Raw genomic sequence first — 15,654 nt, forward strand, 5'->3', positions numbered from 1 at the left:
CGGACGGAAGGACGGACACGCGTAGCCCTATATACACCCGACTACGTTGTCACGGGGGTATAATAACATTCATCCTCATAATTATTTTGTATCTATATTCACATACAGTGCCTGTTAGCAGGAGAAGAACACTACAGAGGGGGGAGGGGGTAGAAGGAGAAGGAGACATCTCCTCAACCAGTGAAGGAGGCGCTGTGCATTGTGCTGCAGCTCCGTCAAAAATAATGTTTTTAGCGGTGCTTCTGAAATGGGATTATTTCTGGACAGCTGCTGGAATCCAGGATTATGATTTGTGTCAAACTATCATGATAAATAGTTTTCCAGCGGTTCATACCTTGCTCCAAATTGATGGATCAATGATTATGTGTGCAGCATTTCACTTGATGTTGCCCGAACTCATAATCACAACAGTGGACATTAAAGTCTAAAACACGTATTAACAGAAAAGAAGCAGAATCTGCTGGGGCAGTGTGGGAAAGGCATCAAGGCCAAACTGAAGGGGCATGAAAATGTAAAGGAACCCTAGTGGTCCAGCTTTCTGTGAGACAATCCAGTATGTGATCTGTAATGAAGTCAGTGACTAGAGGGCCTTTGTTTGTGACAGATTAGATGTTGTAGAGGGCAAATTTACGACAGGTCATGTGCGTATATGCATCTGATTTAGAGATTTAACACACTGTGGTCTACACCATGGATGTATGAAAAGAACTGGATCCAGCGTTGGAGGCGGGGCCTCGTTCATTCCTATGAGAGTGTCTCAGTGGAGCATGAAGCCTAAATGGCTCCACTTCCGTCTGGAAAAGTACCCGGATTTCGGACACATGGAACATGCGCAGTTCTCGGTCACATGACTCGATCACGGGGTCCCAACGTCACGTCGTTGTCACGGCTTGCGCTCCAGCCTCGGTCTGGGTCTCATTCACATGAACGGAGGAAGGGAAATAACTCTGGATTCAGCTATAGTGCGTTTTACAACTTTTAGGACCTGATGATTTAAATAAGGACTATTAGAGTGTTCATACTGGGGAGTTGATTCACCTCAAAATAAATGATCCTCTGAGTTACAGATGTCTCTTTCCCAATGTGAGTCTATGGGAAAAAGTATTTTTGAGCCCAATGGCATCATGTGACGGACACGGAAGTTGTAGTACCGCCGTTTGACCACTACGAAAGTTGGGATCAACGACCGGCGCTCTTCCTGGGGGGTTGGTCTACACGCCGGTAACAGGTGTTCTGACACCGTGAGCGTTTAAATCTGCTGATGAGAGGCTTGGTGCCTAATGATGGTCTGTATGGGGAATTGGTCCTGTGATGGGGTAGAGACAGATGAGGCTACTGGTGGGGCGGGGAGCTAGCTTGGGGAACAACAATACTCTGCGGTGTCACTGTATAGGCGGGGATGGAGATGGGGGTTCCAGGAAGGGGTGTGAGATGTAAATAGTCAATCACGTGGGGAACACTGTGCGGCGTGCTGCATGTTAGCTGCTAGCATGCGGCTACTCAGCCTGTTGGGGTGGACTCCGTCAGTCCTGAAGAGGGAGAAACGGCCCCAAAACAGGTCAACACTGTCAATAAAACCTGTTAAGAAGGTTTGCAGTTCACTTGGAGTTCAGGCACAGCAGCCCCTTCATTTCATTAGACAGCATGTGAACGAGCATGTCAGGAGCTAATCAGCTACTTGGACTTGAAGTGGCTCATTTAGCCTCTGTAGTCTGGTCTGCTGGTTCACTGCAGTGAGTTCGATGCATATGTGTGGGATGAAGGTTGTCTTGCTGGCTGTGTAGGAGATTATGTGCGTCAATTAAGATAAACCACACACACTCATTCAAGTGTAAACCTGCACAGTCTTCTAGTAAAGAACTAGAAACCTTTGAAGCATCTTCTCATGTATTCTTACCGATACACCACAGTGATTATAAACTCCACAACCAGTAATATTTATTAGGAGGTGCTAAAGCTTTATTGTGAGGTAGGTGGTGAGGTGAGGCACTGATGAAAAACAATGGCATAAAAGAAGAATTGTATTCAATCAGATTCCCTCAGTAATGAGATATAAAGTAGATTTTGTAACCCTCTGACCTCGTCAATAAATGTTCTCATTAACTTCATTGTTTGTTAGATATGACAGATGACTGCTGCCTGTTTCACACAGTCCAGAGAAAGTTTCCAAAGCAAACAGCAAGCACTTCATACTCTATCAACTTATAAAATGGTAACGGATGACATATTAGCAAACAAAGGCCTTCTACATCCAGCAGACACAGAGCAGCGTAGACACCCCCCCCCCCCCTCCTGCTGACACCTCGGCTCTGTGGCCTTGAGTCTCATTTAGACCTGTTAACACACGCAATACAAACAGCTTTCATCTTTTATTTATTCCCCAACCTGGCAAGGTACCATCTCATCTCAACACTGTCTCTTCATGTCTCAGACTGTGTGTCTCAGTGAGTCTCTGCAGGTCCAGTTAACAGCACACACAGTACGGAGGGATTATACAGCATGTGTGTTTGGCCGTTACCCTCATCATGAACTTTAACCACTTTCTGAGACACCGTGGTCTGTCTGCAATGAAATACTGCTGCATATCAGACCAGTAAGAATCTGTGAATGTGTCTGAGCTAAATGCTAATGTAGCTATGCTAACATGTTCCCCATAGAGAGCTGCAGGAATGAGTCCTGAATCCCGCACAACAGCACTTCCTGTTCCTTTGTCTGGAAGTCAATGGGATTTTAGTAAGATGCCTGAAATAAGGTCTGTGGTTGGCACAAGCTGAAGAGATTTTAACGTTTAGTTCTACGATATAAAATACGTCAGTAAATATCCCACTGGTGAATTCTGAAGCCTTTATGTGTCTTAAAAACGATGTGGGCTTCATTGATAATTGGAACTCTTTCTGGGGGACTCCTGGTCTGATTAGGAGAGACGGCATTCATCCTACTTTGGATGGTGCGGCTCTCTTATCCAGAAATCTGAACAAGATTGTTAGTGGACCAAATCCATGACAAACCAGAGGTCAGTCCAGGAAGCAGAGCTGTAGTCTTACACACTTCTCTGCGCTTCCACTAGAGCAGTTACCCACCCATAGCTTAACCCCAAACCTAACTGAGACTGTGTCTGCCCCACCTAAATGAATTCAATCAAAAGTAAACAGAAGAGGAGTTAAACATAATAATCTAATCAAATCTAACACTAGCACTGCAATAAAGCAACAAAACAGGAGAATTAAATGTGGACTCTTAAATATCAGATCTCTGTCATCTAAAGCTCTACTAGTAAATGATTTAATATCAGATAATCACATTGATTTATTTTGTCTTACTGTGTCATGAAGAATATGTCAGCCTAAACGAATCCACTCCCCCGAGTCATATTAATACTCACATTCCTCTAGACACCGGCCGAGGAGGTGGAGTTGCAGCCATCTTCGACTCAAGCCTATTAATAAACCCTAAAACTAAACTAAATTATAACTCATTTGAAAGCCTTGTTCTTAGTCTTTCACACCCAACCTGGAAAACACTACAGACAATTCTCTTTGTTATAGTGTACCGCGCTCCAGGCCCATATTCTGAATTTCTATCTGAATTCTCAGAGTTTCTATCAAGCTTAGTCCTGAAAACAGATAAAGTCATTATAGGAGGTGATTTTAATATTCATGTGGACGTTGATAATGATAGCCTCAGTACTGTGTTTATCTCTTTATTAGATTCAATTGGTTTCTCGCAGAACGTGCATAAACCTACTCACTGCTTTAACCACACCCTCGACCTTGTTATGTCATATGGTGTTGAAATTGAACATTTAATTGTTTTTCCACAGAACTCTCTTTTATCAGACCATTATTTAATCACTTTTGAACTCTTATTACTAGACTATACACCATCAGACAAAAGTGTGTACACTAGATGTCTATCTGATAGTGTTGTAGCTAAATTTAAGGAAGCGATTCCATCAGCATTAAATTCAATACCATGTCTCAATATAACAGAGGGCTCGTATGCTAACTTTAGCCCCACCCAAATTGATCATCTTGTAGATAGTGCTACAGACTCACTGCGAGTCACACTTGATTCTGTTGCCCCTCTAAAAAAGAAGTTAATAAAACAAAGGAAGTCAGCTCCATGGTATAACCCTCAAACACGCAAATTAAAGCAAGCATCGAGGAAACTGGAAAGGATATGGCGTTCCACCAAACAGGAAGAATCTCATTTAGTTTGGCAAGATAGTCTTAAAACATATAGGAAGGCTCTCTGTGATGCCAGAGCAGCCCATTACTCATCATTAATAGAGACAAATAAGAACAACCCCAGGTTTCTATTCAGCACTGTAGCCAGGCTGACAGAGAGCCACAGCTCTATTGAGCCATGTATTCCTACAACCCTCAGTAGTAGTGACTTCATGAGTTTCTTTAATGATAAAATCATAACTATTAGAGACTAAATTAATCACCTCCTACCGTCAACTGGTACCGATTTATCCTCAAACTTAGGAACCTTAGAAACAGCTGTACAACCTGATATATATTTAAACTGCTTTTCTCCCATCGACCTCCACAAACTGACTTCACTGATCTCTTCATCTAAACCATCTACCTGTCTCCTAGACCCAATCCCAACTAGACTGCTTAAAGAAGTTTTACCTTTAGTTAGCACCTCTTTACTGGATATGATCAATGTGTCTTTACTAACAGGCTATGTACCACAGTCCTTTAAAGTAGCTGTAATTAAACCTCTTCTTAAAAAGCCCACTCTTGATCCAGAGGTCCTAGCCAACTATAGACCTATATCTAACCAAGTAAACAAGTGCAAACATTAAAATGTAGTATTAAGATAAGTAAAGTGTGAAGTTAATCCATCTATCACAAGTACGTCACTAGTGTCAGACATGAAGGACTAACTGAATCTTTATAACTGAATCACAGAGTCAATATGTAACTTATCCTTCCCACTGATAGGAGCACGGCAACACGTCCTCATACCTAAATGACTAAATCATCTGTTTACCAGTGACTCACATGTTGAGGATGACATATACAGTGGAGGAAATAAGTATTTGATCCCTTGCCGATTTTGAAAGTTTGCCCACTTACAAAGAAAAGAACGGTCTATAATTTTAATGGTAGGTTTATTTTAACAGTGAGAGACAGAATATAAAAAAAAAATCCAGAAAATCACATCATATAAAAGTTATAAATTGATTTGTATTTCATTGTGGGAAATAAGTATTTGATCCCCTAGCAACCAGCAAGAATTCTGGCCCCCACAGACCGGTTAGATTAGTCCTCCCGCTTTAAGAAAGTACTCCGAATCTCAACTCGTGACCTGTATAAAAGACAACTGTCTCAACTCATTACCTGTATAAAAGACACCTGTCCACAATCAGATTCCAACCTCTCCACCATAGGCAAGACCAAAGGGCTGTCTAAGGACGTCAGGGACAAGATTGTAGACCTGCACAAGACTGGAATGGGCTACAAGACCATCAGCAAGCAGCTTTGTGAGAAGGAGACAACTGTTGGTGCCATTATTCGGAAATGGAAGAAACACAAAATGACCATCAATCGCCCTCGGTCTGGGGCTCCACGCAAGATCTCGTCTTGTGGGGTATCGATGATCATGAGAAAGGTGAGGGATCAGCCCAGAAATACACGGGAGGAACTTCTTAATGATCTCAAGACAGCTGGGACCACAATCACCAAGAAAACCATTGGTAACACACTACGCCGTAATGGTTTAAAATCCTGCAGCGCCCGCAAGGTCCCCCTGCTCAAGAAGGCACATGTACAGGCCCGTCTGTTTGCCAATGAACACCTCAATGATTCAGAGAAGGCTTGGGAGAAGGTGATGTGGTCAGATGAGACCAAAATCAAGCTCTTTAGCATCAACTCGACTCGCCGTGTTTGGAGGAAGAGAAATGCTGACTATAACCCCAAGAACACAATCCCCACCGTCAAACATGGAGGTGGAAACATTATGTTTTGGGGGTGTTTCTCTGCTACGGGGACAGGACGACTTCACCGCATCGAAGGGAGGATGGACGGGGCCATGTACCCTGAAATGTTGGGCGACAACCTTCTTCCCTCAGCCAGGACACTGAAAATGGGATGTGGATGGGTCTTCCAGCACGACAATGACCCAAAACATACGGCCAAGGCAACAAAGGAGTGGCTCTAGAAGAAGCACATTAATGTCATGGAGTGACCTAGCCAGTCTCCGGACCTTAATTCCATAGAAAATCTGTGGAGGGAGCTGAAGCTTCGAGTTGCCAAGCGACAGCCTTGAAACCTTAAGGATTTGGAGATGATCTGCAAAGAGGAGTGGACCAAAATCACTCCTGAGATGTACGCAAACCTGGTGACCAACTACAAGAAAATGTCATGGAGTGACCTAGCCAGTCTCCGGACCTTAATTCCATAGAAAATCTGTGGAGGGAGCTGAAGCTTCGAGTTGCCAAGCGACAGCCTTGAAACCTTAAGGATTTGGAGATGATCTGCAAAGAGGAGTGGACCAAAATCCCTCCTGAGATGTACGCAAACCTGGTGACCAACTACAAGAAACGTCTGACCTCTGTGCTTGCCAACAACGTTTCTCCACCAAGTACTGAGTCATGTTTTGCTAGGGGATCAAATACTTATTTCCCACAGTCAAATACAAATCAATTTATAACTTTTATATGATGTGATTTTCTGGATTTTTTTTTAATATTCTGTCTCTTACTGTTAAAATAAACCTACCATTAAAATTATAGACCGTTCTTTTCTTTGTAAGTGGGCAAACTTTCAAAATCGGCAAGGGATCAAATACTTATTTCCTTCACTGTATGAGGCAGTGGTGGCCTAAAGGTTAGAGGAGCGAGCTTGTGACCGGCCGGTTCAATCCCCGGACCGGCAGGATAAATCTGGGTGGGGAAAAGTGAAAAGCAGTGTTTGCCTACCCCCCCTAATTACCACCACTGAGGTGCCCTTGAGCAAGGCCCTTAACCCTAACCGCTCCAGTGGAGCTGCTCAGTAACCAGCAGATAAGACTGTGGTTGTACTGGTGTACTGGTGTACTGGGCAGCTTCCAGGTGTGAATGTGATCAGGGCATTTCTGAAAAAGAGAGCATTGTTCTCAGAGAATCTCCCCTGAGTATATAAAGGTAAAAAAAACAAAAGAAATTACTGTTTTCATCCCAACTCGTCACATACTGACGCTTGGTCAGGACCCCTTGGCTTCACTACCTGACACACCGGGTAGCCCAGCGTATCAATCCATGACACTCGCAGTAAACACGTGGTTCACGTTGTGAATTCAAACAAAAACACTTGCTTAGGTTCAGGTGACAAAACCACTTAGTTAGGTGGAACAGAAGAAACAAATCACCGGCACTCACAGATAAAGAGTCTTTTTTAGTTTATTCTGGGCAAACAAACAAATATTTAAAACTGGCATTACGTCTTGAGTGATCCCGCTGATGACGGCTTACAGCTGAAACGCGTTTGTTTGTTTGCCCAGAATAAACAAAAAAAAAGACTTTATCAGTGGTGCCAGGGGTTCTGGGTTAAAACAAGTACGTTTGTTACGCCTATTGCGCTTGCTACGTTTGTTACATTTGTTACGTTTGTTACGCTTGTTACGTTTGTTACGTTTGTTATGTTTGTTACGTTTGTTACGTTACGTTTGTTACGTTTATTACGCTTGTTACGTTTGTTACGCTTGTTACGTTTGTTACGTTTATTACGCTTGTTACGCTTGTTACGTTTATTGCGCTTGTTAAGTTTTTTACGCTTGTTACGCTTGTTACGTTTGTTACACTTGTTACGCTTGTTACGCCTGTTACGCCTGTTACGCCTGTTACGCTTGTTACGTTTGTTACGCTTGTTACGTTTGTTACGCTTGTAACGCTTGTAACGCTTGTTACGCTTGTTACGTTTGTTACGCTTGTTACGTACGTGACGCAAGTTAAGTACGTCAGTTACGTTAACTGTAAGTTAAAATATATCTACGTTGACTTTTGGTTTCACATGGGACATGAACAGTGTCCTCCTTGTTGAAAGTCCTCTGTTTGACCTCTCCGTCCACCCCATCCTCCTCCCTATGCAGACTTTGACTTTGCTGATGTCACGTGACTTCCTCCTTTGTTCCCGTCATCTTTACTATGGCTCAGGGCAGGACTCAAGATATGCTTTGTTTTATTATAAAAAGTAAAATTTCAAAGATTCAAAGATATTGATGTACTCCAAACTTCATCACTTCCCTTAGTACCACTGCTTTACAACAACTCACAATTTACCATTTAGATATGAATTCTACATTCTCCATACAATCCTTGGTTTTGTCATAGTGCCTAACGACTGTGAACTGTGTAACATCAACGCATCACTGAGTTTATAGAGAATAGTCCTCTGAGACTTTAAGAACAATCTGACATCACCATCCTCCAACTAAAAAAATCATCTCAACCCCCCCCCCCCCCCCCCCCCCCCCCCCCGCCCTTAAAGAATAACTACAGTATGTTTAGGAGTCTTATGCATGATGAATACCAGTAGAACTGAATATTTGAAGACATGCCAGTTGTTGAGTAATCTCCAGCTCTGACTTAAACTGTCTCTCAGTTCTCTTCAGAGCCCAACAATGCTGCTTCCTATTAGTCACTCCCGGTGGTATGTGTGTGTGTGTGTGTGTGTGTGTGCGTGCGTGCGTGCGTGCGTGCGCACGAAGGTTTTCCTTCAGGGGAACTCCCCGTTGCTCTCTGTTCCCTCTCTTTAACTATTCTCCTACCAAAATAAAAGCCTCTCTACACATTTTGATTACCAGATCAGAAAGACAGGAAGTGAGGCCCACCTGGTTTTAACATGCATCCTCAATTGATCCGATCACAAGTGGACAGCTCTAAGTACAGGTAAATGGTAAATGGACTTGCATTTATATAGCGCTTTTCTAGTCTTCCGACCACTCAAAGCTCTTTACACTACATGTCAGTATTCACCCATTCACACACACATTCATACACTGATGATAGAGGCTACTAAGGTGCCAACTTTGTCGATCAGGATCTAATCTAAATACTCACTCACGGGGTTAAGTGGGGTTAAGTGTCTTGCTCAAGGACACATCGACATGTGACCCGGAGCAGCCGGGGATCGAACCACCGACCTTCCGATTGGTGGACAACCTGCTCTACCCTCTGAGCCACAGCCGCCCGCCAGGTGTGAACTCACTCGAGACGCATTGAGGACACATTGAGATCGGATCTTTCAGACCACATTCAGAGGTGGTCTGGGCCACATATGACCACATTCTTTTAACTGTGTGTAGTGAATGTGTCCTGGGCCACATTAAGGACCGCCTACTCATCTGATGTTCCGCTGGGATCCGCAGGTCTCTGAGCTCCTCAGGTGAATAGACAGGCAGACACGGGCGCTGGTCAGCATGGAATCAGCCTCTGTGCTCTACTGTATCCTGCTGGTACAACTGTGTTTTATTAAAATATATCTTGTTTATAGGCTACATATCTACAAACTATCAGACTGGGAACAGGAAGTGCATTATTCTCATACTGTTGGAGATGTGTCACTGGTTTTGTTCCGCTGCTTTGCTCGGAGCTGACACCCGCCCTCTCGCTCTCTTCCCGGCTCTCTGGAGCTCTGTACCCCTACAGGCTGTTGTCTGGCAAAGGCAGCGGTGTCGGCAGCGCGGAGGTCCCCGGGGACCACCGGTACAATAACCTTTTATTTTTATGTTAATAAAATCTACCGAAATTCCAATATGTAGGATATTACTACTGACATTCCTGTAGTATTACGTCACAACTTCTGCTTTATTAGCCATGTGGTTACTACGTGTTTATTTGCATACAGAGCGGGGAAGTGAAATCTGATCACAAGTGAAGACGTTTTCTAATGCCAGGTGTGAACAGACGTACTTACAGCTGTCCACTTGTGAATAGATCGTGGCCCCGATGCATGTTAACGCCAGGTCTGAACAGGGCCAGAGACAGAAGGGAGGACAGGAAAAGAAGGCAAAAAAATATTTTGACCCACTAGGAACTGGGACTAACGATCACAGTGTCAATTGGCGAAGTAGCAATTTTCATTTCGACATTGTGGAAAATATCAGAGAAACTACTCAAAGCCTCACATTTATAATCGTGTGTGTGTTCTCAGTGGGTGGAGGAGATAGTTATATTCTTCAATTAAAGGGACTGTTTGTAACTTCTTACACGTATAAATCATTGCTGGTCGGTGTCTCATGCACGCTTGCGCGTGGCTACGCTGTTCAGACTCAAATCCAACACAAACTACACGGAAGCACCAAAACCGCAAAGTTCTATCTAGTGAAGCCCGTCTGTTAAACAGTGTTAACTCTTCCTGCTTCAGCCTCCAGACCGCGGTCAGAAGACAACGGAGAGACCGTAGCTTTGGTTTGTATCAGTATCAGCATTGATTCATGGAGAGACCTTCGTCTGGTCAGCTAACATTACTGCCCAGCAGCTGAAATATAGAGTGATATTGTGCTTTTAGCTGACATGTGTCTCCTCACTGTGTTGAGCGATGCTCCTTCATGTCTATGTACAGCGAGCAATAGCATGAGTGCGAGCCACAGGACGCTGACTTTCATTGACTTAACGGCCACAGGTAAGCTGTTAACAAGACATCTCAGAGGGATCCATTGGCAGAAATGGAATATGATATTAACAGGTGTGTTTTTTGTGTATAATCAAATGAAAATGAGAACCGTTGAGTTTTCGTTAGCTTAGAATGAGCTGTTCATATCTACATAGGGAACGGGTAGTGGGTGGGCGATATGGCAAAAATATCTTATCACGATTTTTTTTCATGCTTGTTTTAAAGACAATTTTGAAAGTAACTGAACATTACAACCAAACTAATTCCCCCATTTAAAAAAAACAGCCCTATAAGCTAATAAAACATAAGGAAAAAGAAGAACAAATCATTAAGGACAAACGGATTTTAATCAAGTGTATGATTCTGCAAAGTATGAACACTCAACAAGAATTTAGACTTGACATCGGTTTCAAAAGGTAAACAACAACACTCAAGTAAAGAGCACTCTTGCCACATAACATTAAAGGAACTGAACATGGAATAGTAAATCAGGTAGCTGATTAGACACAGATCCACAGGTGGAATATAGACAGCCGTAATAATTACTACTGTCAGCTCTCTGGGCATATAGAAGGGTCGACACATACTGTGACAGAGCCTCTAAATCAGGGGAACAGTGACGCTTGGTAGTGGGGTTTGTGTGGATGTTTCTTTAGCCTAGCCAGCAGCCCCGTCCGGCATCCCCGTTTCTGCTTCCTGTCTCTACGTCGCTTCCCAGAGCCGATAACAATCCACGTAAAATGTGGACCCCCGGTGATGTGGAGATATCCGCTTGAAATGGCTTGGTATTGTGCTGTAATCCCACGTTGATTAAGTCTCGACGACTACACACATACTTTGCCTAACAAAACTCAACAAGCAAATCCAGCATTCACACAAATAAGCACCAAACTAGGAAGCGCAGAGCCGGTGCACTGACGCACGCCATCTTGAACCTACCAGCAACAGCAACTGTTAGAATGTACACTGTATCACGGTTCTAACGATCTCGCTGTAAAGGCAGATCGTAGAGACATTTTAATTATTCATGTTTTAGTATCATCATATCGCACGCCCCTAGGAGCGGGTCCTCTTCACGGAGCCGGCCGCCATGTTTCTACAGTAGCCCAGAACGGACAAACCAAACACTGGTTCTAGAGACGGACGTTCACGTTTTCGTGTCGCCCACGTAGTTCTCCGACACGCTTGGCACACGGAAGAAGTTTCAGTTGGTTGCAATTGGCAACCTCACTGCTAGATTCCTACACACTGCACCTTTAAGTCAAAGATACAATATAATGTTTTTAAGCTCTTGGAGTGGAAAAAAAGAAATGCCTTACACTTTTAAAGGTTCATTCCATTTCCTTATAGTTAATAGTTAATAGTTATAGTTAGTTATAGGTTTAATTGCACCCAAATACTACTTTCTGTTTAACAAGTTAATTCATTTCAACTTCCACCTTCGACAGTATGACAGTTTAGCTTCTTGCTTTTCTAGCATCTTTTTTTGGGTCATGGAGTTCAGCTCCAGTGCAGTGTAAATACATTTGTGCTTTAATGCTTTGCAATAAATTTCAGCTCTCAGCATTCACACGCATTTTCTGCAGGAAAAGCAACTACTAGTTTGTGTTTAGTGTTTCCTGTTTTATTCACACTCACCTCTCATTTCAGATCAATTCACTTCCTGTCTTTGTGTGTTCTGGATGTCTGCCCCGCCCTCATTAGATTCCCCTGTCCCTCGTTACTCACCAGATGTGCTGCTCACCTGTTCTCTATTCCACAATCAGTCATATACAGTACGTCCAGCCCACTTCCTTTGTTCTTTGTCAGCTTGTCTTCGTCATCATTACTGTTTGAGTTTTTTTACCTGCTACCTGATTGTCAGTTAGTCACCCCACTGATGTTACCTGCTACCTGATTACCAGTTAGTCACCCACCTGATGTTACCTGCTACCTGATTACCAGTTAGTCACCCCACTGATATAACCTGCTACCTGATTACCAGTTAGTCACCCACCTGATGTTACCTGCTACCTGATTACCAGTTAGTAACCCACCTGATGTTACCTGCTACCTGATTACCAGTTAGTCACCCACCTGATGTTACCTGCTACCTGATTACCAGTTAGTCACCCACCTGATGTTACCTGCCTGCCTTTGGACTCATTGCCTGTAAACCTTTCATGTAATAAATCAGTGAACTGCACCAGTCTGCCTGCCCTCTGCTTTTGGATCCAGCTGCTTGATTCAATCTTTGGGTGAAATTGATTTGCTAGTTTGAGGTTAAACTGTTAAATTACACAGGTTGAGATAATTTAAGATTACACCAGATTACACATGCAGATTATACACAGTAAAGTAAAGTGTGAACACACAGTCTACAAGGAAAGAAGTGATCTTAAACACACAGCTTCTTCCCTAGGTGATACAAACGGATGCAAAAATGTGTCTGTATTAATAATAGAAAATGTTTTTTAAAAAATGAACCTTTATAGTTTGACTCCATTAATGTACAGACTAGGGATGTCAAGGTACCAGAAATCTAGTAGTCGATACCAATACCAGTGAATTTCCATGATTCTCGATACCCAATTCGATACCACGGTAAAAAACAAAACAATAACAACAATAACTCCCCTGTACTGTAATTCAACATGTACTCTTTTATTAAAAACATTTGAACATTACAAAAAACAGAGGCATGTAGCCTTTAAGTAATAAATAAAAGAATTGACCCATTTAGTTCATTTTGGCGTATCAGCGGCATGTTATCAATCAACAGTCAGACGACGGACGCTACATATTGACCGTGAACGCATCTGGTCCTTCAGCTCAGAGTAGCAGGAGTAGGAGGCAGAGGATTTATTGTTGAAGTGAAAAGCAAACGCACCTATTTGGCAATATTTCACGTTTCATCCCAATGCTATAAGGGAACCAGAACGTTAATGAGGTAATCGCCGCGATGCGGATGGAGCCGTCACAGACGGTGTGCACGGAGCAGCGGCGCCAGGTGGACCCCCGCAGCGGAGCCCCGCAGCAAAAGCTCTACCGGAGAGTCCAGACACACCGCCAACCGACAGTAAAGATCAGAGTCAGCGCTCTGCACATGTTGACCTTCATCTTTTCTTGTAAAATGTCCGGTGTAAAATTTTGGCAACGACTTTGTACCGAAGTATCGGTTCTCGTGACATCCCTAGTACAGAGGCATAAATATGGTCCACGCAAGTACCCGAACACAGACGCTTCGAGGTACGCAAGATCGATTTCACGCATCAGTGTGTTCTGTGTGTGTCACCAAGCGCAAGCTGAGCATTGCAGCTAGAGGTGCTATAAGGGTGCTATAAGGGTGCTATAGGGGTGCTATAGGGTTGCTATAAGGGTGCTATATGGGTGCTATAAGGGTGCTATATGGGTGCTATAAGGGTGCTATAGGGGTGCAATAGCATGAAACAACCAGAGAAAGCTGACTTCTTGTTTGGGTTCACTTCCAATCCAAACTATTGCTACCTGTCTGTATGCATCAGCATATTAGAATAGAATAGAATAGAATAGAGATTTTATTGTCATTGTCATGGAAAACAACGAAAAACAGTTTAGCAGCTCTTGGCAAATTCTTTGAAACTTGACCTCCCTGTATAAAATGACCTGTGGTGACCTCTAGGACAATCACAGCCTCACGAAACCTTACAGCCACAAACTAGAGACCTAGAGCATTCAGAGGATGGATGGATCAGACTAGAGACCTAGAGCATTCAGAGGAGGGATGGATCAAACTAGAGACCTAGAGCATTCAGAGGAGGGATGGATCAAACTAGAGACCTAGAGCATTCAGAGGATGGATGGATCAAACTAGAGACCTAGAGCATTCAGAGGATGGATGGATCAAACTAGAGACCTAGAGCATTCAGAGGATGGATGGATCAAACTAGAGACCTAGAGCATTCAGAGGATGGATGGATCAGACTAGAGACCTAGAGCATTCAGAGGATGGATGGATCAAACTAGAGACCTAGAGCATTCAGAGGATGGATGGATCAGACTAGAGACCTAGAGCATTCAGAGGATGGATGGATCAAACTAGAGACCTAGAGCATTCAGAGGATGGATGGATCAAACTAGAGACCTAGAGCATTCAGAGGATGGATGGATCAGACTAGAGACCTAGAGCATTCAGAGGATGGATGGATCAGACTAGAGACCTAGAGCATTCAGAGGATGGATGGATCAAACTAGAGACCTAGAGCATTCAGAGGATGGATGGATCAAACTAGAGACCTAGAGCATTCAGAGGATGGATGGCTTCCCTAGCTACATTGACAATAAGGGGATTTCTGAGCGGAACAGAACTTCATTCCACCCAAAAATAAATCTCCAAATGTCAAAAGTTTTTGATCCCAAATACCATCATGTCTTTTTCTCTGGTGTTCCTCGAGGTCTTGGTGACTTAATGTGGTATTTTGGAGTTTATTTTAAGCCAAACCATGATGTTTGTTTTACTAAACCAAGTTGTTTTGTTTCAATTAAGTTAACCACGTGTTTAAAACTGTTGAAAACTTTGACTTTTAATCTGGGAGAAATTACGTTTCCCTAGAAACGTAACAGTTTAGTATATGGGAACGTAATTTAGTAGGAGACACGATTGCTTTTTAACATGATAAGTCTGTATTTTGTAATAGCTGTAATAAAGGGAGGCATGACTCTATAAGAGAGCACTTACTGCTCTGGATCAAATCTCAGTCTTGTTACAACCTTAAATTCATAAATCCAAACATACACAAGCAAATCATGTCTGTGAATAAACACCAGAGAACAGAGGACTGACAAACTGAAGTCACAGTGACTGGAATCCCATTTCATTTGACAAACTTGGGGTCTGAGGAGAAGCCATAAGAGCTGTGACGGTCTTACCTCTGATGGTGTGCTTGTTGGGACACAGGAACCATGGCAGCAGCAGCAGGTAGAGGAAGTGAACCAGTGACAGGATGTTGTAGCGGAAAAGACAAGCTGCAAAGACAGAAACACCAGAGTCAAGAAACAGCATTTAGAGATACATGAAGAGATTCTAGCA

The 15,654-nt window shown here is 43.2% G+C and overlaps 1 protein-coding gene across 3 annotated transcripts in view; it reads right to left on the minus strand.

The window, feature by feature from the left end:
• The window catches only part of piezo1 (piezo type mechanosensitive ion channel component 1 (Er blood group)), a 172,776-nt gene that overhangs the window by 123,798 nt on the left and 33,324 nt on the right, over nt 1-15,654 (minus strand). For all 3 annotated transcript variants that reach the window (XM_074645453.1, XM_074645454.1, XM_074645452.1), the window contains exon 2: nt 15,495-15,590. In XM_074645453.1, the coding sequence (XP_074501554.1) occupies nt 15,495-15,590 (96 nt within the window). The remainder of the gene's footprint in view (nt 1-15,494; nt 15,591-15,654) is intronic.

This window comes from Sebastes fasciatus, chromosome 9 (genome assembly GCF_043250625.1).
Source record: "Sebastes fasciatus isolate fSebFas1 chromosome 9, fSebFas1.pri, whole genome shotgun sequence".
NCBI classification, from domain to species: domain Eukaryota; kingdom Metazoa; phylum Chordata; class Actinopteri; order Perciformes; family Sebastidae; genus Sebastes; species Sebastes fasciatus.